At 40.5% G+C, this 23405-nt stretch overlaps 1 protein-coding gene across 3 annotated transcripts in view; it reads right to left on the bottom strand.

Moving 5' to 3' along the window:
• MED27 (mediator complex subunit 27) overlaps positions 1-20888 on the bottom strand; it is an 83358-nt gene extending 62470 nt beyond the window's left edge. For all 3 annotated transcript variants that reach the window (XM_053962319.1, XM_053962320.1, XM_053962321.1), the window contains exons 1-2: positions 20652-20888; positions 18021-18165 (exon numbers count right to left, since the gene is read on the bottom strand). In XM_053962319.1, the coding sequence (XP_053818294.1) occupies positions 18021-18165; positions 20652-20857 (351 nt within the window). In that variant the 5' untranslated portion in view covers positions 20858-20888. The remainder of the gene's footprint in view (positions 1-18020; positions 18166-20651) is intronic.
• Positions 20889-23405: the final 2517 nt, after the last annotated feature.

The raw sequence follows: 23405 nt of genomic DNA, 5'->3' as shown, positions 1-23405 counted from the left end.
AGACATTTCTCTCACTGCTTTGTGGACTTCATTACTAATGAAGTAAAAATTGCAGACATCAATCTATTGCTTCAGATGGCCATCATCAGAAAAATAAACAGAAATGTGGCTGCACACAGTGGCTCATCTGGCACATTCACTGGAAGGTAAATTAAAAGCACTAATGACCAGAGCACAACTAGCGAGGGAATAACACTGGATTTGAATAGAAAATACTTCTACAATGCTTCATTCAACTAAGGCTGTGTTTTCTCCCTCACTCCCAAGATAAACAACTATCAGTGATAGTTTTAATTACTTCACCCATCTCTGCTGAAGGCCACGCTGCCTACAAGCCCCTGCAGAAGAAATGAACACTACTTGCCTTTTTTGTTTCTGAATGTTCCCCAGTACCAAGAAAAAATGAAAGGCAGGAAAATGAAAAAAAAAAAAAATCATCACAATATTCCTTAATCTCTTGAAAGAGCCAGTGAGGGGATTCTCCTTCCCTGCACCTGCATCACCCAGTTCACAGCTGTTCACACCCATCCCTCAACTGGGTAATTCCAGAAAGTCCAGCTGGCTCTGGGAAACAGCACTGGCCTCCCTACAAAGCTTGTGTGGTACCAAAATTTCAGCATCACCCTATTGTGCACTGGTCTCAAACTCATCCTACTGACTGCTTCCCATAAAAACCTCAATGCATCCCATATATCTGGTCTGCCACTTTCCAAAGCTTGCCAGTTCTGAACAGCCACAAAATACCTTATATTCTCACTTATTCTTCTTTTCCTCACCTCAGAAACCAAAGTAACTCCTTCTCCAACAGTTCTGAGCTGGCCAGAAGCAAACTGGAGCTGAGCACAGCACAGTGCCCATCACTGCAGTATTGTGGGTGCAGAACAGTGGAGAACCACTGCAAGTGGGAATGTAAAAATGCATCATACATATAAGAAAAAGGAAAACAAAACCCGAACTTGTATCTTTTGGTCTTGAAAACAGACAAGGAAACTGCATTTTAAAAAACCCTGACGCGACTTACAGTAACAGTTGGAATTTTCCATTACAAATACAATTTGGAAGTAGACATGAGATAATAAATCCAGCATTAAGTTTTCTAAAAGTATTCTCAACTCTTCAGCAGTGCATGCACTTACACAACCAAAAAGGATCTTTCTGTATGAGCTCATAGCACCAGCAATATGACAAACTGGTGTGCATTTAAGGAAACTGGGGCGGTGGGGGAGCCAGACACTGCTTCTCACAAATGATGATTTTTGAACTTGTTTCCATCACTTCTCCAGCTACAAGATCTTTTTTAATGAGGACACTACCTACCTACCTCACATAGTTTTTTATCAAGCCAATAATTCAGCAACATGAACAACTGACAATTCACTCAACTATAGTTTTTGCCTGAGGCGTTCACAAAAACATAAAAGAGCAAGAAAAACTTAAAAATGCTGGAGAGCTGAAGCCTTGCTGGCGGCACGCTGAACAAACAGGAACAATTGAAAGCTGAGGAGCAGTCAGTAATTTATACTACTGAGCCCAATGCCTGGACAGTAAGGAAAACAGATGGCTCTGCAATATGGAGATGGCTCCATGAAAAGCAGTCAGCACAGGGATGCTGCAATAGCTCAGCAGCAGTAGTTTGCCTGGCTGTAACAGCCACAGCAAAGTGAATTCCATCATTTCAGAGGATAAAACAAAAGAAAAGTAAACGAGAGTAGAAGAAAACAGAAGTTCTTATTACAGTTGGCCTATATTCCATGATGAAGCGTGGGCTCCTTCAGAGTTTTTCCAAGAGTCCTGCATAGACAGTTCTGTGCAAATAAATGAGCTCCATCCACCCGGCAGGAGCAGCGCTCCTCTTCCTGTCCCGGCCCCCTCCCAGGAATTCTGCATCACACCAAACGTCTCTGAACGTCAGCTATTTAGTTCTACTTTTAGCTCTGCTTTAAATAAAAGTGTGTGGAGTGCAAACTGCATAATGAAGGCTCAAAACCATGGAGATGGCACAGACTGCACCGGGCAGCATTACCAAGCTGAGGGGGATTTAGGGTTTGCTTTTCTTTCTGGCAGACTTATTTACATGGAACAAAACCAAAATTTGCCAAAGGAAGTTTCCAACTCCATGCTGGAGGAGACAAGAAGCTGGTTCCAAATGGAAATGGCCCTGTTTGAGCCTTGAGGACAAACCCAGAGGCAATGGCAGGGAACACATCAACAAACACATCAACACAGGAAGAGAGGGCGAAGGAGTTCTTGACAAATGCGTAAGGACCTCAGACTAATTTTTTTTTAAGTATTGCATTTCAAGGCCATCGTGACTAAGCAATACACCAGTTATGCAAGGACTTAAAATAAGCTAAAAATCTAGCACAAAACTTTTCAGAAAGGCCAAAACATTATAAACTCTTTGACCGTAAGAACCTCTTAAAATAAATATATACTCACTATGGAACCAGAGCACAGGTGAAAGCCTCAATTTAAAGCCAAGCATTAGATCCTTCTTCCTCTGCAAGTTTCCTGTGATAAATCAGGTTGTTTAAAGGGCAAGCTCAGTAGCTGGATTTAGCAGAGAAAATATCATCTTGCCTTGCACACCATGACAGGTGATGCTATTCAGCTACGGATTATGCTGACATATTCCTGTTTCACCTACGGGATTGTTTTAATTTAAAAAAAAATCCACCAAAACGAGTGTTTTACTATAGAATATGTCTATTATTTTTCTTAAATCAAAACCCACTGACACAGTTGCTGATGTTGGTAAAAGGCCTCTGCACACAGTTTTACAAATGGTTTAGAATTCAGCATGAGCACACAACTGCCTGAACTTGGGGTAGGTTTGTAAAACTCAAAAGCACAAGTTTATCATCACTCTCAGGGAGTAACCAAATGTTATTGTCCTTTAAAGTAATAATCAAATAGAAAATCAAAGCATGTTCTTTTTAAGGAAGATGCTTTCAGATGTATTTCTCTTTTTCCAGACTTAAGCCTGAGACATTGTACAAGAATTAGAACAGAACCTGCAGTGTACAGTCCCAGCATCCTCCTGCCAGGACTGCAGCCGCTGGCATTGCTCTTCTCAAAAAAGCAAATATTAAGATTGATTAAACACCTTTGTTCAAGTACTCTTGATAATAAAGGGATTATTCTTTTCCTTTTCTAATGGGTATTTTATTCTGGCAACTGATGGATCTTATATTAAACTGTTTCAATTCCAAGCAGCATCTGCTGCTACAATTACCAAACTGAAGAAAGAAGGGATATAAAGCCCTGTGATTTGAAGGAAAAACAAGAAGAGAAAAAGGCATAAAGTTTACATGACACTAACAATCCTACTGACAGGTTTTTCTGACTTTGCAAACTTCCTTTCACACAGAAGCATTCTTTTATAACCTGACAATTCCTTGTAGCCTGAAAACATCATGAACATGTCACAGATTCTTGTTCTCAACCTCTCTGAAGTTCCTGCAAAAATCTTTCTAACCTACTGGTCAGGATGACATCCAACTTCAGTCATGAAATTAATAAGTGCATTTGCAGTACCCTTCTTAAACTACTTCTGCCCTTTACAAGATTCATTGTTTCCCTAAGTACCCTTTTAATGAAGACAAACATCAACAAAGGTTAAAAAATATAGATTTAAGCAACTTGCAAAAAAAAAACCCAAATCATTCAGCCAAGCACGTTTGACTTCATCAGCCACTGAGAAAACCACAAAAGATGTGCTGCTATTCCAGTTTGATCATGCAAGCCTCTGAAAACTTTCCCTGGTCCATTATTTATTCAGGGAAAAAACCCTTTCCATCTTTACCATAAGATGGTAGTGAACATGAGACATTAGTTTTCCAGACTTCACAGTGGCTGACAAAGCAAAACACAGACTGAATTTAGGCAGCCAGCAGAGCAAGAATCTCTGAAAAAGGGCACCTTAAATAAATGCACAATAAATGCCTCCTCAGCCCACTCAAGCAGAGCCTTCAGACACTGCTGTATGTCCATGTCTGCTTTAAAAGCAGGTCATGGATGCTTAGAGAAAAGCCACAGACCCTGATTTCCATCCATCTGGGAATTACTACATTTTGCAAGTTAGCACATATGAAAATGCACTAAGGACAGTACTCTCTGAGTTCACTGAGGCTCCCTGAGTTCTACTACAAATAACCTTTGTAAAACAGCTAACATGACCTACAACAGATCTTCTGAAGGAATTGACTCTTAACAAGAATAATCTTTCCATGTTCTGTTAACACAATAAAACCCTTTTCATAGCCTGACCATTAGCAGATATGCATTTACTAGCCACAAAAAAAACCTCCATAAAGTTACTTTGAAATTTGTCTGAAGATTTAGCTAAAAGAATCTGCAATACTGTACTCTCTGATTTAGGAACAGCTCTCATGCCATTGAAGTTTATTCCATTTTAAACTTCTTCTCCTCTGTTATTCCATGGAAGATCCACACAAGTTTATCAGTACAGGAAAAGAGCAAAATTTCATTAATAAAGTCCTATCAAATTGATACAGCAAGAATATGGTACATGAGGGAACAAACTTGAACAGTAATGTGTTTTGGTTTATCAACCTAAATTAAATCTCTTTCCCCCCATCAACACCTTTTCCATTTCAAGACTCTCTTACTTTGCAAGGAAAATTAATTTTATCTAAGCAGGTGAATATTCCATGTTCCGGCTGCTTTTAATTCATGCAACCTTCTATGGCAACACAGTCATTTCATTTGGGCTCTTGCAAAAAATTAACAGGAAATTTATTCACCTGTGTATGCAGATATTGTTGCCTGTTACACGGAAATACCACTTTGAAACACCATATTTACAAACCAGAATATTCCAAATTTATTCACCTGTGTGTGCAGATATTGTTGCCTGTTACACGGAAATACCACTTTGAAACACCATATTTACAAACCAGAATATTCCAAAGCTGCCTGGTCTCTATGGACATCTGTACAAAACCAAGTGCAGCATAAAACAGGAGTAAAGAGAAGTTCTTTTGAAGGTCCCACACATGAAAGGGGGTTATGCTGACTCTCTGCACCTGTGCTGCTCTTTGAAGGGACAGAATCACCCCTGGGATGCATCAGCTCAAGCAATTGCATGGATTATCTAACAAGACAGCCAGACTGCAGCTCTCCTCACAGCTTTTCCCTGCAAGAGAGATTTGCTCCTTCCAAATCTGTTGGGTGCAGTGAACTCCTCTCTGCTTCAGCTCTTCCAGAGGGAAAGTATTGGCTTAGAGGAAATAACAACTAAGTAGCTCCCTCATCGACAGCAGAAAGCGAGCACATTGACTTGTGCCCTTTCTGTATTGATGCTCTGGCTGAGTAAATGAAGATGTACAGGGGAAAAGCAAAGAGCACCACAAGCAGGTATGTGACCCAGAAAAGCACAGTAGCAATTTTATATCTTCTTCAATCTTCCTGAAATGTGATTACAGTTGACCTTTAAATCTAGTAGATCAACCAATCGATTCTGCTGGAACAACCCCGTGTGTGATCTAAGAGCGTGCCCATGCTTAAAAAACCTCCCATGCCTGCCTGGCATTGTCATTTTGTTTTGTTGTAAAAGTTACCAAGATTTGTCTGAATTGATTTTGCTTGCAAGAAAAACACATCATCAAAACTGCAGCATCAGCAGACACTAAAGGTCTTAGATTCTTGCAGGATGAATGCAATATCAATACAATTAGGATGTATCCATACGAGGTACACAAGAGGGATGGGAAGAAGATGCTTCTAATCTCACTTAATCCTAATGCAGCCCCAAGTCTGCTTTTTTAGACTGTGGGAAAAAAATAAATACACAGAAAACTACAAACACTCCAAAGTATTTGCCAGGCAAAACATTGAATTTGGAACGGAAAACATATTTAACAGCTCTTTAGGAAGTAAAGCTTTAAAGCTTTCCTGTTGTGTTGGGTGAGAGTTTTATTTCAGCTGATAAATTGTCCTTTTTTTTTAAAAAAAAGGACCCAAAAGAGACTTCAGGATGGTGTTTGTCCATAGTGGGCTTGGAGTGAGGACCAGCAACATCAGGGATCCTGCTCATGTGCAGCATCTCCCTCAGATTTCTCTGAGCACTCACTCGGTAGCACAACCCTTATTTTATAGTTAGATATTTTACAGATGGAAAAAGACATGCACAACAAAGACACTCATGAAAACTCATCCAGCAAGCTAAAGCCAGAGGAGAGAGGAGGATGGATCTCTCCAGTCCCATGACAAACTTGGCAACGCTGCTGCTCCCAAAATCTTCATCGTCCCCATCAGAAGTGTTCTGGGAAGTCCACATCACACACTCATGTTCACAGAGTCAACTACACAGCAAGTTCTTCTAAGCTGAAAGTTATTAACTTCACTCCATATTACATGCAGAGTGTCCAAAAGAACCAGAAAATTGGAAATGAAAGGTTAGCTGGTGCTTTATCAGGCACAAAAGAGCTTACAGACTTGATCAGCTCTGTGATCTATGCAATTTCTACAAACAGCTTTGGAAGAAGCATCAAATAGCACAGCCAAAAAAAAAAAAAAAAAAGAGGAAAAAAAAAAAAAAGATGGCACCGAGGAAACTGAAAATGCTACACTGAAAATTCTGAAAATACAAGATTTGACTCCAGAGTAAAACTGAAGCAGACGGCAAAGCAGAGAACTTGTTAAGTCTTAGTGCAGAGACAACTGCAGAGAAGACTCTAAATAGAACCCAACTGAAAGCAGATGGGTAGGGCAGGGAACATTAGAATAAAAATCTAACTAATGGTAAAACACACAGGGATGTTTTTTCTCAAAAGAGAAACATATATCCACCCTCACTGAGGGATAACCTCGGAGGGAGGAGGAAGCCATTATCTTTTTAACTGCAGCTTATTTGATACAAAAGTGACATTTTCTCTGAATGAGGAATTCTTTTTCCATAAAGAAAAGCCACCATCTGAAATGAGGCAGAGCCCAGTAATGCTGCAGTAGTTGAGAATGTCATGATTTCCATCAGAAAACTGTTTTGCAGAGATCAGGAACAGCTGTTTCAAACTGAATTAGACTAAAACTGGAAACAAGCTGTCAAAACCCAAAAAATATATTTTATACATAAAAGAACGTATTTGATTCAGCTGTTTTATCATGGTGGTCAGCCAAAAGAGAAATAAAGTAACATTCTGAGATCCAGACACTGTCGCAAAGACTCTCTCATTTTAACACTCTTTATGTAGATTTATTCCTTTGAGCATTTGGAATAGGAAAAATGTCAAACAGCTCATATCACAGATTCTTGAATATTTTCAAACCATGGGCAGCTTAAAACAGTTTAAAGACACCTGAGGACTCTTGCTGCTCCAGTCCACATTCTCTGTATTTTCCGTAGCAGTAACAGGCTGGTGCAATAAGGAAAATATACTGAATTGATGTTGACACGAAAAGATTAAAATAATTCACTTTAACCCACCACTTGTGGGTAATAGCACATGCATCCAGCTCCTTTTTGTGCATGCTTGCAGATCCTGGGAGGCTTTTAGTGGGTATTTTCAATATTGATTTCCCTAGGAATAGCAGTTTAATGTAATGAGAAGTAAATACATCTATTTTAGAATATACTGTAAAATGTCACATCAAGATGCAATTCCTTTGTGTCTAATGGCCCATGCAGCACACAGAGCACCTTTAGTACTCTGCCACTACCAGCTACAGGAGCTTAGAGAATCCAGATGCAACATCCAAATTAATCAAGACTCCACTGGTTTTGAATAGAACTAATTGTTCCAAAGCACAACTCTGAACATCAAAGACCTCTGTGATTTTATTACGTGCTGTAAGATGTAGCCATTATACCCTGCTTGCCAACCAAGTCTGAGGTAATCTTGAAAATACTCTTAGCATTTCACCATGGTCATTACTTCTCATAATGATGATTCATGCTAATTCTATCTAATAAGGATATTTGTTATTACTGTCAGCTTGTCAGCAGATGAGCTTTTGAAGAAGAGGTATCTAAGAACAAGCAAATTCATGAGCATATAAAAAAATTACACCCCAAGAAATGCATTTTTAACTCTCTAGAAGAGCAGGCAATCATGCAACTGCAGCCATGTGCTATTTCTCCTCTCAGATTGCTCACCCAGTCCAGATTTAGGCATTTTAACTTGAGGGCTTAAGTTTTCAGCACACTCAGTGCAGCTCTAAAGCATGACTGAATGCTTCACACCAAGCCAAGAACTTCACAAAAGAGCACAACAAGATAACTGCTGCTCAGGATACAGAAACTTTTGATCTTTCTCTGAAAAGATCAAAAAATGTGAAAGACTAGTACCTGGTACAATCAATCAGCTTTCATTAAATCTTCTTTTATTAATTCAGAGGACAGCTTTTTCCACATACACTGTAACTGAACAAGTGTCAGTGGTTAAAAGATTTATTCATGTTTTTTTTGTTTCTTCTGCAAGAATCATTACATTCAGGCACTTTAAAATTAGATTAAATGAACTGCTATAAATGCTTGGGCTAATCTTGTATCAGCAAAGGACATGATAACATGTACTGATAAGTGTCTTTATTTCCAGAACTTCAGGATTTGACAGCTCTAGTAGATTTAAATGCTAGCTCATACCAAGAAAATACACCAGCAGCAAATGGAGTTGGGAGTGAAGCAATGTGAGTAATGATCATATTCTGATCTCTTCTCTATTTTCCCACCAACCCCCAAACCAGCCCAACCATGGCACCACTGAGACTCCAGGAGAGCCAAGACATGGTTCTGGAACTACTCAAGAAGCCTGAGAGGCACAGAGTTAAACAGCCTACAGCTCTCATCCAGTAATGGTCTGTCATTTCTTATTCACATTCTCCAGCTGCCACACCACCCTGGGTCCAGGGCAGGATTACTCTTCCCTCCCAGGAAAATAAAAACCAGTCTGCATCGACCTCAGGAGACAAGGGATTTTGAGGGTCACCACAGACCCTCTGCTTTACACACCTTCAACATCAGCAGCTCAGTATTGGCTCCTGCTGAACTAAAAACTGCTTGCACCTTTTTGCCAAATGCACATTTTCACAAAGCAGCAACCAGTGGTCAGAAATGCAGTTTTGATTAGATGCTTACACAGTTCCTCACACAGACTACTCTCAATTTTATTAGCTGTTAACCCATCTCCATGTTTTGTTACCCAATTATCAACAGCATGAGATTAAGATACAATGGGGACGAACTGAGCATTGTTTATATGCAATTCAAACAAATAAATCCACTGTGAAATGTCTGGGGGGGGACAACTTCAGTAACTTCAAAAGAGAACTCGAAGAATACAGATACATTTCTGCATTAAAAAACCCAAATAACAGTCACAATAAAAGACCTGACAACAACAAAAGTAGAGAGCAACAGGGTGACATCATTATATTTTCCATTTTATTTGATTTCCTCTAGAAGCTACAAAACATCTTTTCCATAGGAAGAATACCTGTGGGATTTTTATCACCTGCATCAGTTATTTTATATTAGTGTTCATATTCCTTGAATGCCCTTCATATGAAGGTCAGCGAATGCTTTACAAACATCTTTAATTTGCCTCAAAGAAAGCGAGAAAGGACATTGAGTTTTTGAAAACATTCTTTGTGTTTTCATGGTGGCACCATCCACGAGATGATCAGGCTTGTTCACCAGCAGCGAGTCAGTCTGAGCCAGAGAATGGAGAGCTGAGGCAGAAAAAAACTGGAAATTCAAAGGCATGCAGGGTCTGAGGCTTTCTCTCAAAGCTGCTCTTATTCTGCAGTCCTGCATAATCATCAGTTAATCCCCAGACAACATAGATTTCCAGTTATACTTTGCTGTATTGCTCAGATTCTGCAAGTAAAGCCTTTTCTGCTGCTCTGGTGGCTGTACTGTGAGTTACCCAAGCCACATTTCTGTCTGTGCCTGGCTTAGCTGCATTCAAACTCAATACAAAACAAGGCAGTTTTAATTCAGTTTGATGACCATGATACACAATTTAGAAAGGGAAAGTGATCACTGCCTTATAAATTACATATTTGAGCCATCCGGCATGAAATGTATGAGGAGTTCTTGCAGAGAGAAAGAAGGAGTTCGAGGAGGAAGAACTAGGAGTAGGCAGAAGTGTTTTGGTTAAAACAGAGCCACATCAATCATTTCCATCCTGAAATAGGCTAACAGCTAGGACATTAATACTTATCAAAGAAACAGGGAAAAAAAACCCACTCATTAGCAAATAAAGGTGTTGCAAAGCATTAAATAATTCCCACCAGCTGACAAGGGGGCTGTGATTTATAACAGTGTGTTATTGATAGATCACTTCCCATAATTAGGAAAAGTGAGACTGGTACTGCTTACAGCATTATTTTGATCAGAGCCTAGAAAAATACTGTTGAATAATAACAAACACTAGGCATAACAATAGAAAAACACCATAACATTGCTCTCAGGCTGCTTCAGATTTGAAACAAAATATTCTAAAAAAAAAAAAACAGTAAGAACAGCAATTCTGTTTGGACACATAACCTGACTTCACAACAGCATCCTGGTGTGAATTATTACTATGATAACTCTGGGAAGATCACAGATATAAAACATTCAAACTATGCAGCAAAAAGAAGTCAGAACCAAAGGCTAATTATTTCTCATTTTTAAAGCAACAAGTTACTCCTCATAACTCTTCTCTTCCTGAAGTAACAGGGTAACCTCAGTCTACTAAAATGTCAAATAAATTCAACTAACTTCCCTAGTAGCACAAGTCAACATATGCAGGAAATTCTCACCTGCCATGATAACTTTCCACAGTGCAATGAAAAAAACACATTGGCAATTTTCATTTCCTTTCAGTCACATTATTAGGCATCAAAACCACTTTTATACCTAACAATAAAATAGTTACAATAGCCCTGGCTTGAACTTTTGTCAGAAACCAACATTAAAACCAAAGGCAAAGCAACAGAGAGCCCAAGAGCTGAAGATTCCAAGAACTCACAGCTGAGGAGGGAAGATGCATTTCCAAAGAGAAGACAAAACTGTTGTTACCCATCTCTAATGCCCCAGACACTGCTTTAGGCAGGATCTCCAGGGAAAACAAACCCTGGCTAACAAGCTGCAGCTGGTGATTCTCCCTTTGCTGTTGCTATTATTATAAGCTTCCCTGTTTTCCTTATGGTTTTCACCATTTTCTCCTCTCACTATATCCACTTTCTTTTTTTAAACTATCAATGCAGAGCTCAAAGACCCTCAGAAAAATTTCATGTCCCACCTTTTTCCTTCTCCAGTAAAGCACACATGGGCTACTGAAATTACATTTTGGTACAAACAATTTCTTCCTCAGCACAGCTTTTGCAGTGCTTTTCCTCTCCCATCATTATAATATCAAGGCTAATTTCCACACTACCTGAATTTGCCATCTCTGCCATGGCCTCTCACTAAAATCAACCCTGCAATAAGAAAAGTCAGTATTCTCCAGGCAGACAACTGAGCAGTAATTAATAACTGCAGCAGTTGGAAGCACAGAGGTAACCACCTGTTTCCCAGTCATACTAAAAAAAAAAAGGAAAAACCAGAACATTAATGTAATTCTGAACAGCAAGGGCATTTCACCAGATATTTGCCCGAAAACACACAAAATTAAAAGCCCATAAAGGACATTCTTCCAGACTGCCAGGCAAACAACATTACTCACTGGCTATATAATACTTGGCACCTACAAAACATTTCTGTCCAAAGAACCCAATGCACTTGAGACACATTTAGACTAGAAACTGTCCCAAGAAGTAGGTTAAGTGATATTATCTTCTTTTAACTGCACCAAAAATGAGGCACAGTAAAAATTAGTGTGTCCTGTTCAAGGTTACAATAATTAGTGAGAAAAGCAGGAATAGAATCCAAGTGGCCCAGCTCCTATTTTGTGTCCAGTGTACAAAACCCACCAGTCTGTGCCATTCATTTCTCCAGGGACAGGAATACAAATTCCTGTGGCTGATCTGCACAGGAAAGGAGCCCATAGCTGGGGCTCCCAATGCAGCCCCCTCTAGGAAGCTCTGATTCTGCTCTTACAAATCAGATTCCACCAGAATCTGTGGATCAACACGTAACAGGATGTCACAATATAATAATGCTGCATTTTTGTAGGGAAAAAAGTCTTGAAAGGACGTTTTGGCCACCTGCCTGAAATTCCCAAAAAGTGCCAACACAATAATCCAGTTACATTGTCCATGCTACTGTAAAACTACAATGAAGTCACAATCTTTGAGCACACCCAAAATTCAAAATGAATGTTCCTTGGAATGAACATGTCCCTTTCCAATCAAGATAAGGTGATTTTTTTTCCTGTTCTGCAGTGCTTCTCTACTATCATGGTTAACATTTAATGTCATTTATTGTCATTAAACTCAGTATTTGTGTCTAATCAATACTAAGCTACCAAGTGCAGCTGTAACAAGTCTGGTCTTTCTCTACATGCTCTATTGATTTTTTTTTTGTGCCTTACAATAAACACAATTCATACAAATAATTTATCAGGGAACATATCAAAATAATTTAATAAACAAAACCTATCTATACCTTTTCTCTTCAGTCATGTGACAGAAAATCATTTTAACTCATTAATGGTAATCTTAACAGTTCGATTTTAAATTTATGTAAAAATAAGAGGAAGCTATGAAGCAACAAATTTAAATCCAAACATTTTTAGCCTATTTCCACATGCAGATCAACAGTAACTTTTTTCATTTTGTAATTCCCAGCATATTACTTTCAAATAAATTTATGATGACTCCTGACCAGCTTTGTTCACTTAGAAAACTTATAATGCACAGATATTGTAAAGTTTATCCAAGTTGCCAAAATAATCTTTTCCCAGATAAGTAAGTTAAATCATTTTATAGAAACCCTACTTCCCCAAAAAGTTACAAAGTCAGAATAGTTGATTTTTTGCTTCCTGCTTGAAGCAGTAGAACCAGCCTTCCCAAACACACGGTTATCACGTGTTGTAAGCAGCATCTCATGAAGATAAAACAATACCACCACCCCTCACACACCCCCACACATGGGTTCAAGAAGAGTTGGAACTGGAGTAAAGCACATGGATAAACACAACTCTGAAAACAGCAGGGGATGCAACACTGCACTTCAGTGAAGTTAAAAGTCAAGGAAAACATTTGAAATAACATCACCTGTTCAAGACTACAACTGCTCTCAATTTCCCCACTTCTACTGCTGTTAAAATTATTTGAAGATCTGAACACAAGCCCTTCACTGCAAAGGAAGGGGGAGAAGGAAAGATGACTTGCAGAAGACTATTTTTACTTGAGCAAGTGAACTCAGCTGATGCTGCTGTCACTCAGTAATGCAGGGAGACTGAGTTTGCTGCTCTCCAACAAACACAGCCTTCCTTCACTGGCTGAAAGTAATTCTGGAGCGTTGGTTTGGGAGTTGATCCATTCTGCACACACCCTTCACCTAAACAAACAAGCAAAAAACCTGTACAGTGGTTAAAGCTCTAGTGTAAGGCATGAACTACTAAACAGCATTCCAGCAAGAGAAGGGAAACCTGCCCAAAAAAGCATTTTCCTTGCTCAGTGGACATGAAATACACTGTTTTCTGTTCCAGTGGAAACCCCTTAACAGGCACTGCCTCAGGCACCCACAGGGCGAGGGCATGGAACACTTTACCAAGGGCAAAGGATGAGCAAGTACACACTGCAGGCCATAAATAACCTCCCTGGAGCTGCAGATGGAAACCCAAAGTTTATACCCCTCAAAGAATGAGCTGACACTCCTGGGTTCCAAAAACCTGCACCTGCTCTGACCAACAGCATTACTGTAGCTGGATCAAGTGACCACACCACCAAAAGCTTCAGGGAACATTTAATGTGTGGGGAAGTATGAGATTGGATTAATCACAGCACCAACAAGTATTTTCTCCCCCTACAAAACCTCTTTGTCGCCCAATATTGAGAACAAATATTAAGAAACAATATTGAGGCAGTTGCTTAGTAAAGGAAGCTGATTTTCATGAGTTGGTGGTCTCATATCCTGCAGGAAACAAGCAGCTCTGGGAACAGGGAAGGGTGGCACAAGGGCCCTGGCACAGAAGCATCCTGAAGAGCAAGAGAAGAGAGTTCTTGCAGTATCTACCACAAATCTGAGGTCATATCTCTTAAAAAAAAAAAAAAACACACACACACACAAAAAAAAAACAACTTAATCAGTATTTCAGTCTAGAAAGTGACTTTCAAAACTTCCTTTAACCTAAGCTTAGCTGATGCCTTCTGCTCTGTGGTGATTCCCCTTGAATTCCAAGATAATGCAAGAAGCAGGCAGCTGCAATGAGGGGTAAGGCAGAGCCTCTGCAGACCCAGTCCTGACTGCTCCAGGCAGCATCAGACCACACACACCCTGACCAGGAGCCCTCCTGGCTGCTGCTGTCATCTCAGATTTCACCTGCTCAGGCACAGCAGTATATTACAAAACCAAAAAAATCAACTTCCAAGATGTATGTAACTACTAAACCCAGGATTCAAATGCAATGACTCAACAGAGATAGTCCATGAGAAAACAACTACTGCTATCTCCACACATCCTATCTTACCCATAATAATCTCTCTGCATTAACCTTGCAGAATAATAGCTCATTTCTACCTTATCTAATATTGTATCTTCAGTATTACATTAGAGGGTACATATGGATCCTTCTGGGAAACAGCACTTCAATTGTAATAAAGATAACTTGTTTTCTTAAATAAAATTGAAGAGGAGGGGAAAAGAAATTTATCAACTAGACCTAAATACTGCTCCAAGGCTACTGCATGTCTCCATGCACCCCACAGGCAGCAAAGTAGTTCACTTCCATGATTTCTACTGATACATAAAATAGGTTAAAGCAAAGAAGAAAAACCACTTAGCTGTCACTTGCAATAAAATAAACTTAAACCTCCTGTTTTTCTCAGTTATGCCTTGGTGAGAGCTGTTAAACACCTGAAAAAGGAAAGTTCTTTTACAGCTGTGTGTGTATGCAATTAATGCATTTGACAAGCTGTTGTGTTCCCAAACAGCTGCTTCCATTACACAGACAACTTTACCATCTGCAAAACTATTGGATAAACTACAATGAGTAAATATCAGGAGAGCAGGTGCTCATAAATAACAAACACTGCCAAGATAACACATTTCTGTGTAAGGGAAGTTTTCATTCTTCCCACTGGACTTCTCCTTACTCCTGAAGCAGGTAAACTTACAATTAGAAATGGAGGAACCAGTGCTGTGACTCACAGGAGCAGTAAAAAAGGGTTCAGGGCAAGTAGCTGTGAAATCACAATTAAATGCAACTCATCTCTACTGCACTCAGCCAAAGGGGTCAGTAAATCTGCACCTGAAAGAGGGTCTTCTCCAAATACACAACCAAGCACAGCTCCAAGTATTAATTATGGTAACAAACCAAGCCAGTGTCAGCTTAGTCTCATCTCCTATGCCAACACTCACATCTTAAACACAGCGTTTTCCATTTATGTCTGTGACTATGATCTTCACTCCATTTCACATCCAGCACTGCTACTTAAACCAAAAACTTGTGCATGCATCCAAGACCCAAACAAAATCAGGCATTTGCCGGACCCAACATCAAAGCAAAGCTGTAAATAGAAAGAACCAGCTATTCTAACATTCAGTATCTCATGAATCACAGGACAGTGCTTTGATATACTGAATACTCATTTGCTTCTCATAGGTAGCCCAGTTATTACCAACCTTACTTATTATTGTCCTCAAAGTCACTTTTAACAGTCACCTCATGTCTTAAAAACAAGCAGACTGCATTGAGACAGGCAGCACAGCCTGTGCACTCATTTTCTTTGTATTTCGTGAATGTTCTTCTGGAATGGCACCACTGCCCCAGAAGTCTCCTCCCCTGGCAGCCATGGGGCTGTTCATGCCATCAGTAATGCATGAACAATCAAAGGCAGAGGAAAATGCCCTTATCTCAGCTCATCAAAAATACAAGCAGGCAAGCCACAAAGGGGTCACAAATTAAAAATTAAATGCAGGCAGATCTAAAGTGTATTGACAGACCATCACTTCGAAACCATCCCTGCGAAGCAGCTGGAAACAGGAGACACATAATAAGAATCGAAGGCAGCCAGAAGAAGTAATGAAATAACTCTTATTCCAGAAGTGTATTTAGCAATGAAGAATTAAGCAGGAACAGAAGGATGTGTGGTGGTAAAGCCAGCAGCTCACACTCTCACACAGGCAACACATTTCCTGCAACTCAGCCAGTGTTTTTCTCTTCTTCTATCTCTGTCTCTTCTGTTTCACAGCTAAAACAAAAGGTACTGTTCTTCTCCTGCAACATTTCCTTGTGAGTATGAGTGCACAAGAGACTAAAACTTCCAGCTTTCTGAAATCAGAATCCAGGATTACAAAAAATTGCTCTTCAAAGCTCCATAACACTCTAAGTTAATAAAAAACTACATTAGAACAGCTCTGTAAAGTTATTTCATTACTGCCTGAGTTTACTCGAATAATGACCTAAAGAAGTAATTAAATCCCTGAAGACTTAACTGCCTTACAAGTTTATAAGTTTTCCTACTTCTGCTTTTGCTGAAAGTAGCAAATTAATTATTCTTTCTTCAGTGCCAATAATCTGCTGCTAACAGCAAGGAACACAAGCAAACATGAAATATTTTCTCAATTACTAAATCTCCACTTAAAAATCTTTCCTGTCCCCCATTTTCCAATCATACCAAATTTCTCTCAATGCCAAATTCTGCTGATTTTAGAAAATACTAACACATATTTGTATTCTGACCCATTACTGTACAAATATTATTGTGGTATTTCTACAAACATTATTGCAGAATCCTATCTTAAATCTGAATAATATTAGAATGGTTGGCTCAATGTATAACAAGAATTTGCCTACAAAGTATTTGTGTGCTCTCAAAGTCTTCCTGGCTCATGTATCATAATAAATAATTTAAAGTGGAACTGTTTCTTTTAATGCTCTAAATATTTTCAGATTTATTATTCCTGCTTACTCCTGCTGTCCTGCATAAGGGTATTAAAAGCTACAACTCTGGACATACTTACTACTAATAATTATTGTAACAGAAATTAATCCATCTTTTGTATTTAACAGCTTACAGTATTTCAAACATAACTTTAAGAAAGCTTTTAAATACTTACTCATCTTCATACTTCTATAAAAAGTAATAAGCATTCTCAAAAAAATCAGGATGGGAACAGGCAATCTGAAACATAACAGTGCTCAGAGGCCAGCAATAATTGCAATGCCACTTTTACTTACTTAAGAAAATTAGATGAAGGAGCATTTTTGACCCACAAGTAGATTGTTCAGAATAGAAAAGGAAACATACCTATCCAAATCCTACATATATTCAACATACAGGTTTATGAAACTGAATTATGCTGTTGAGAAAGAAGTTTGTTTCAGCAAAAACAATTAAATTTTTTAAATGTAAAAGACTGCATTAGTATTATCTGCCTTTTTCTTTTACACTACTTAAAATTCAATGCCATATATATGATATGAAAACGGGGGATGTCAAAGCTGCTGAATACAAAGCTGCTTTTGAGACCATGGGCAGAAAATGGTAGGGAAAAAGCTTCAAGATTTCTGATGATGACAACTTCCCTAGAGGACTCTTTTCTAGAAATAGTTTGGAGGTGACATAAGCTGTTGATTCTCTGTTCTAATATCCCACTACAGTGTTTGCTGCCAGATGCAAGGACACAATATACTGTTAATTTATATCTACATAAGATGCTAAATGTGGAAATGCTTGGGAGTTAATACCCCTCCTTTGAGACCAAGGGCACACCTTGGTATCACAGAAAAAGTCTCCTCTTAATTAAAACACCATTTTATCCTTGAAAGTACATTTAGGTATGTATTATGCTCCTCAATTCCAAAAAAAGTCAGCCCTTTTGGCAGCCCCAAACCCTCAGAAGTCTGCTGTGTGGCTAATGCAATGGGAATACACAAGTAAATCACACAGATGTGCTCTGTTACCTTGTTTGACCATTTGTAGGCCTGGAGGAGCTGGCTGTAGAGGGGGGTTTTGTCCTGCACAGGGTCCAGGCTCAGGAGGCCACTGTTGTGCAGGGGGTGGTTCTCTGAGGGCTTCCCAACGAGGTTGCTCAGACGTTCCAGCTCCCTGGGAGAAAGCAGAAGGGCATTTTTTAGAGTCAGAGCTGGGAGTCGCAGATGTGCAAACCTCCAGGGACAGCAGCACGCACCAATTCTATTTTAGTAGCTAAATGAGTTTTAAATATGTCCCAAATTTGATTTAAAACATAATCCCTCTTATTACCCAAACAATTTGAAGCAGTCTGTTGGTTGTTAAGCTCAGCTCTTCTTCAGAGAGAAAGTACAAGTCAAGAGTCTTTGAGAAGAACCTGAAAGAGTCAGACTATGGCAGGTCCTGTTCACAGCCCAGGGCACCTCCTGAGCAAAGCAGCCCCTCAGAAACAACAAAATTCTGACTTCAGCACTGCCTGCAATACTAGAAGTAATTTTTTGACCCACCAAGCAAGCAGATGCCTCATCATTTCATTAGAGAACTCCAAATTAACATTGTCCTCATATAAATATACACAAGAACTGGCATTAGTCCTAAGCCTTGAGACAATCCTGCAAAGGCTGTGATTACTCTGATCAAGTAGCTGCCTTCCAAGTTCTCAGGGCAAGGAAGGATCTTCTGATTTCCATGAGCAATTTGTATATCTGTAGTGGAAAATACTCAACTGAAGCATAATAAGCACCATTTTCCCATGAAAAAATCCCTCACTGTGAAACGATCTATCATTGCTTCACATCTCATTTGTCAAACACAACATTTAATCATAACAAAAGTTAAGCAATTTTTCAAACTTGCATTAATCAACTGTAGAAGAAAGACTGGCCACTTTGCACAGATATAAAAAGCAGTTTTTCAAGTGACATGACTAATCAAGTGCTTTTCCTTCTGACTGCCCAGTGCTACACCCAAGTCTGAACTTCAGAACCTCCACTAAATTAAATGCAGCACTCAAAAGGCAGCTTATGAAAACATTTGTAAAGAAAAATCCAAAATATCTCAATTTACATTTAAGAAAGGTTACAAAAATAAACTCCCAACAATCAGGGAACAGGAAGTTAAAAGACTTCCAGACTTTACTAACACAAAATTCTCCTTTATTAATCATCATTCCTTGAAGTTTTCATGGCCTACATTCTCTCCAGTCCTCTGGTGCTGTGAACACTTGCAAATCTGCTTAATACTCCTTGACAGAAGAATACAATAAAACAAGCGTGACTAGGCATAATAACTGAGGAGCTGCTGAACAGAGATACCAGTCAATATTTTCACTACATAAAAATCCATTGGTAATATTAACTTCAGCACACCTTGGAGTATTCCCTTGCTACTTGAATAGGCCAGTTCTTGAAATAATCTGAGTTGGAAGGGACCCACAAGGATCCGAGTCCAGCTCCTGAGTTGTTATCTATTGTCTGGGAATGAGATTTTTGAGGTTATACCTGGTTACTCTTTAGGAGGCCACAGAGCCAGGCAAGAAGGATAACCAAAGGAACAGCTCAGCTTCCACTGAACTGTGAGGCCTCCTCAACTTGAAAACTAAAAAGCAAAGGGACACAACACCTATCCCCAGAGCTGGGTACAGCATCATTCATGAGAAGGGTTATCCATCACCTTTCCCAACAGAAGAGAAGTGGGTAACAAATTACATTACCATGAACACAGCTAAAAATCAGCAAGGCCTCTTAATCTACAAGAAAGAAATTCTCACACACAAGACCCTGAAGCAGAAGATGTCCTGGGAAGGGGTGGTCAAGCACCTGGGGACACCTCTCTGGACAGTGCTGATGGCTCCCAGGAGGATACAGCCAAACCCAGCAACTCCGTGGTGGGATCAACACAGACAATCACTGAGTCAGGCTGGAAAACACCTTCATGATTGTTAAATCCAACCATAAACCTCACATTGCCAAGTCCACCACTAAACCTTGTCCCTAAGTGTACATGGAGTACTCTGTTTCTGTGTCTGTGTAGGGGTTTGCAATTTAAATACACAAAATTGCTGAATGAAACTGTGTGCCTGCCTCTCTCTTCTGCCCATAACTTTCCTCCACGTCTTCAGCCTCAGCGGTGTCTGTGCTCACACAAAACACACCTGATGGTACAAAGCAACTACGCTCAGCTGGGATAACTTTCCAGCCTGACAAGTTTTGGTAATAAAACGATCATTCTTGAACCCCTTAGATGCTACTGAGTAGTCTGCACCTAGAAAGTGTCTTAATTTTTAACAAAATCTTCAAGTATAGAGACAAATCCCCCTGCAGCCGAACACCCTCACCTTGTCAATGCAATACCACCGACAGGCCCTTCGAGGAAACAAAACGAGAACAAAAACCAGGTAAATATTATGAGCATATTCAACCCTCTGGAGACTCTGGAGCAGAACACCACGAAGGGGTTAACGCGCACAGTGCTGGGGGGAGGGGGGGGGAACAAAACGTAGCATTTTCGCATTTATTTGCCTCAAACTTTCCCCTGGAGTGCAAACGGCCCCGCGGGGCGCTGAGAGGAGCCAGGACACCCCGGGACCCCCTCCCTGTAGCCCCGCCGGGGCCGCTGCTCACCCCAGGTCGCGGCTGACGGAGTGCAGGCTCTCCTGGAAGGCGGCCACGAAGCCCTTCTCGCGGCCCTCCAGGGTCTCCTTGTTGCGCATCCCATCCTTGAGGCAGTCGAAGACCCTGGTGACGCTGGAGCGCAGCGCCTGGATGGCGGCGATGGCCTGGGAAAACGCCTCCAGGTTCACGCCGGGGCTCAGCGCCCCTTCCGCCATCTTGGCCGGCGCCGCCGGCCCCGCCGCGCCGCCGCGGTGCACGCTGGGAAATGTAGTCCGGGCGTGTGTGGGGGGCTGGCTGTTGATCGCCACGGAGCGGTTTTTTTTTTTTAGAAACTTTTATCTTCTTTTCCTGGGCCGCTCTACGTCAACAATCGCGGGGTCGGCAAGGTTGGAAGAGACCTGTAAAATCGTGGGATTAGCTCAGTTGGACAGAGCATGGCGCTAAAAGCACCAAGATTGTGGGTTCGTGTGTGGGTCATTTACTTGAGAGTTGGACTTGATGATCCTTGTGTGTCCCTTTCAGCTCGGAATGTTCTGTGAATCTGTAAATCATCAATTCTAACCATCCACCCAGTACCACGACCATAACCCCTAAACCACATCGCCCCGTGCCATGTCCAGATGCCCAGAATGACAAAATTACAGAATCATAGAATCACAGAGTATCCTGAGCTGGAAGGGACACGAGGATCATCCAGTCCAGCCCCTGGCCCTGTATGGACGCTCCAACAACCTGCCATGTCCCCTGTTCTCCAAACACTCCTGGAGCTCTGGCAGCCCTGGGGCTGTGCCCATTCCCTGGGGAGCCTGGGCAGTGCCCAGCACCCTCTGGGGAAAAAACCTTTTCCTAAATCCAATCTAAACCTTCCCTGACACAGCTCCATACCATTCCTTCAGCTCCATACCATTCCTTCAGCTCCATACCATTCCTTCAGGTCCTGCCACCGATCACCAGAGAGAAGCGATCAGTGCCTGCGCCTCCATTTCCCCTCTTGTGGAAGCGGCAGACCACAATGAGGTTCTTGTAGGGTTTATTCCCTCCCTTGGATGTTCTGTGGATCTGTAGGGTGTTTCCCAGGCACAGAACCAGAAATAAAACCATTTGGAATGGGAAGCATTGACCCCAGTCCTGCTGCAATAACTGCACTGAGTATGATGCAGGCAAGAGCACGTCCATCCTCCTGATGCTCCTGGGAGGCTGGAGATGCACAGGTCCCATGTTATAGTTCCTGTTTAGTGATGGAGCCACCTGGTGCAGTGAAAGGTGTCCCTGCCCATGGCAGGGGCTGAAATGAGATGACCTCTAAGGCCCCTTCTAACCCAAACCAGCTGTGATTCCGTGTTTCTATATTTCAGTTGTGATTACTGCTGAAACAAGGCCCTCGTTACCCAACCTTTACAAATCACTGCAAAGTTCAGGAGTGCTTTCACAGCATTGAGCAGTGCTGGTTTGATTTTGTAGGAGCTGCTTGTGTTTCCTGTGCCACTGTCAGCTCTTTTCACCCTCAGAATGCAGCTAAAATAAATAGAGCTAAAGTAAATGAAGCACTGCACAGGCCAATAGTCACTCCACACAGAGTAAACTGCAGCACAGGGATGGGTCCTTTGTTTTCTCAGCTTCTAAAGTAAATAACAGCCCCTTTCATAAAGGTATTAATTAAATTCAGTGAGCAAAATCCACACAGATTCTTTGGCCATGGGTGATCTTTCTTTTTCTGTATGTAAAATGGAAATGAATACAACAAGGAACAGCTGATGTGTCAGTGGCCAAGTGAAGCGAAGCTTCGCCCTCCACTCAGTGACACTTTTCTGTCAAGTGATGGATTCTGAAAATTGTATCCAATCAATTAAATGTTCTCAGAACACCATGTGAGCTATTGGAAAGTGAAACCCTATTACTTAGCATGAAGAATGAGAAAATGAAAGGGCTGCGGTTCCTCTTGAGCTTAGGGATGCTGTTCTATCTGAGCACTGGGGTAAAACAAACCTGGAAGCAATATAGGCTGAAGCAATGGAGTTCAGCCTACACAGCCAGTGAAATACATAGCAGTGTGCTTCAAACAATCAGCAACAGACTGAGCACACTTAGTAAAGTAAACAGGAACACGGTAGGAATGGTTCTTTGTGTTAAAAAATACTGAATCAAAGAAAAGCAGCCAGAGGCAGAAAGGACAGGACTATCTCAGCCAGACCAGCAACCAAAACTGTTTATGGATCTGTAATGCTATTTATTTTAAACATAAAATACCATTCTTTGGACTAAAATAGATTCATCAAGAAAATATTGTGTTATAAGGGAATACTTGTTGAGAGATCATTCCTGCATGACATTATTTTTTTCTTCCCAATACAAAGTTCAGGCTCTTGATGCACATTGCAGATGTCTTTAACTTATTTCATGTGTTATCACTTGGAAATGGATGATTCTTTTCCATTTAATAGTTACTATTTTAAAACATATATTCTTACATGTCAATACTGTACTTACTTTAATTATTTCCAAGAGCCCTGTCATTGTGGTGCCCAAATGCAAGGAGATCTGATTTCACATCCTACCTGGAGCAGTAAAAAAGGTTTGACAGTTGTTTTACTATTTTTAAAATGACAAAACAGTGGCCTAAAAACAAACCCATAAATATATAAGGAACCATTTGGAACTTGCCCCTATAAAACAAAGTGCACCACATAGCTTTGCCTTAGAAACTCAAAGGAGGGCATTCACAATTTTTTGCTCCAGGGATCTGCTTTTTCTTGCATAAATGAG

This window comes from Vidua chalybeata, chromosome 21 (assembly GCF_026979565.1).
Source record: "Vidua chalybeata isolate OUT-0048 chromosome 21, bVidCha1 merged haplotype, whole genome shotgun sequence".
NCBI classification, from domain to species: Eukaryota; Metazoa; Chordata; class Aves; order Passeriformes; family Viduidae; genus Vidua; species Vidua chalybeata.
This window is presented reverse-complemented; position numbering and strand designations above follow the sequence as displayed.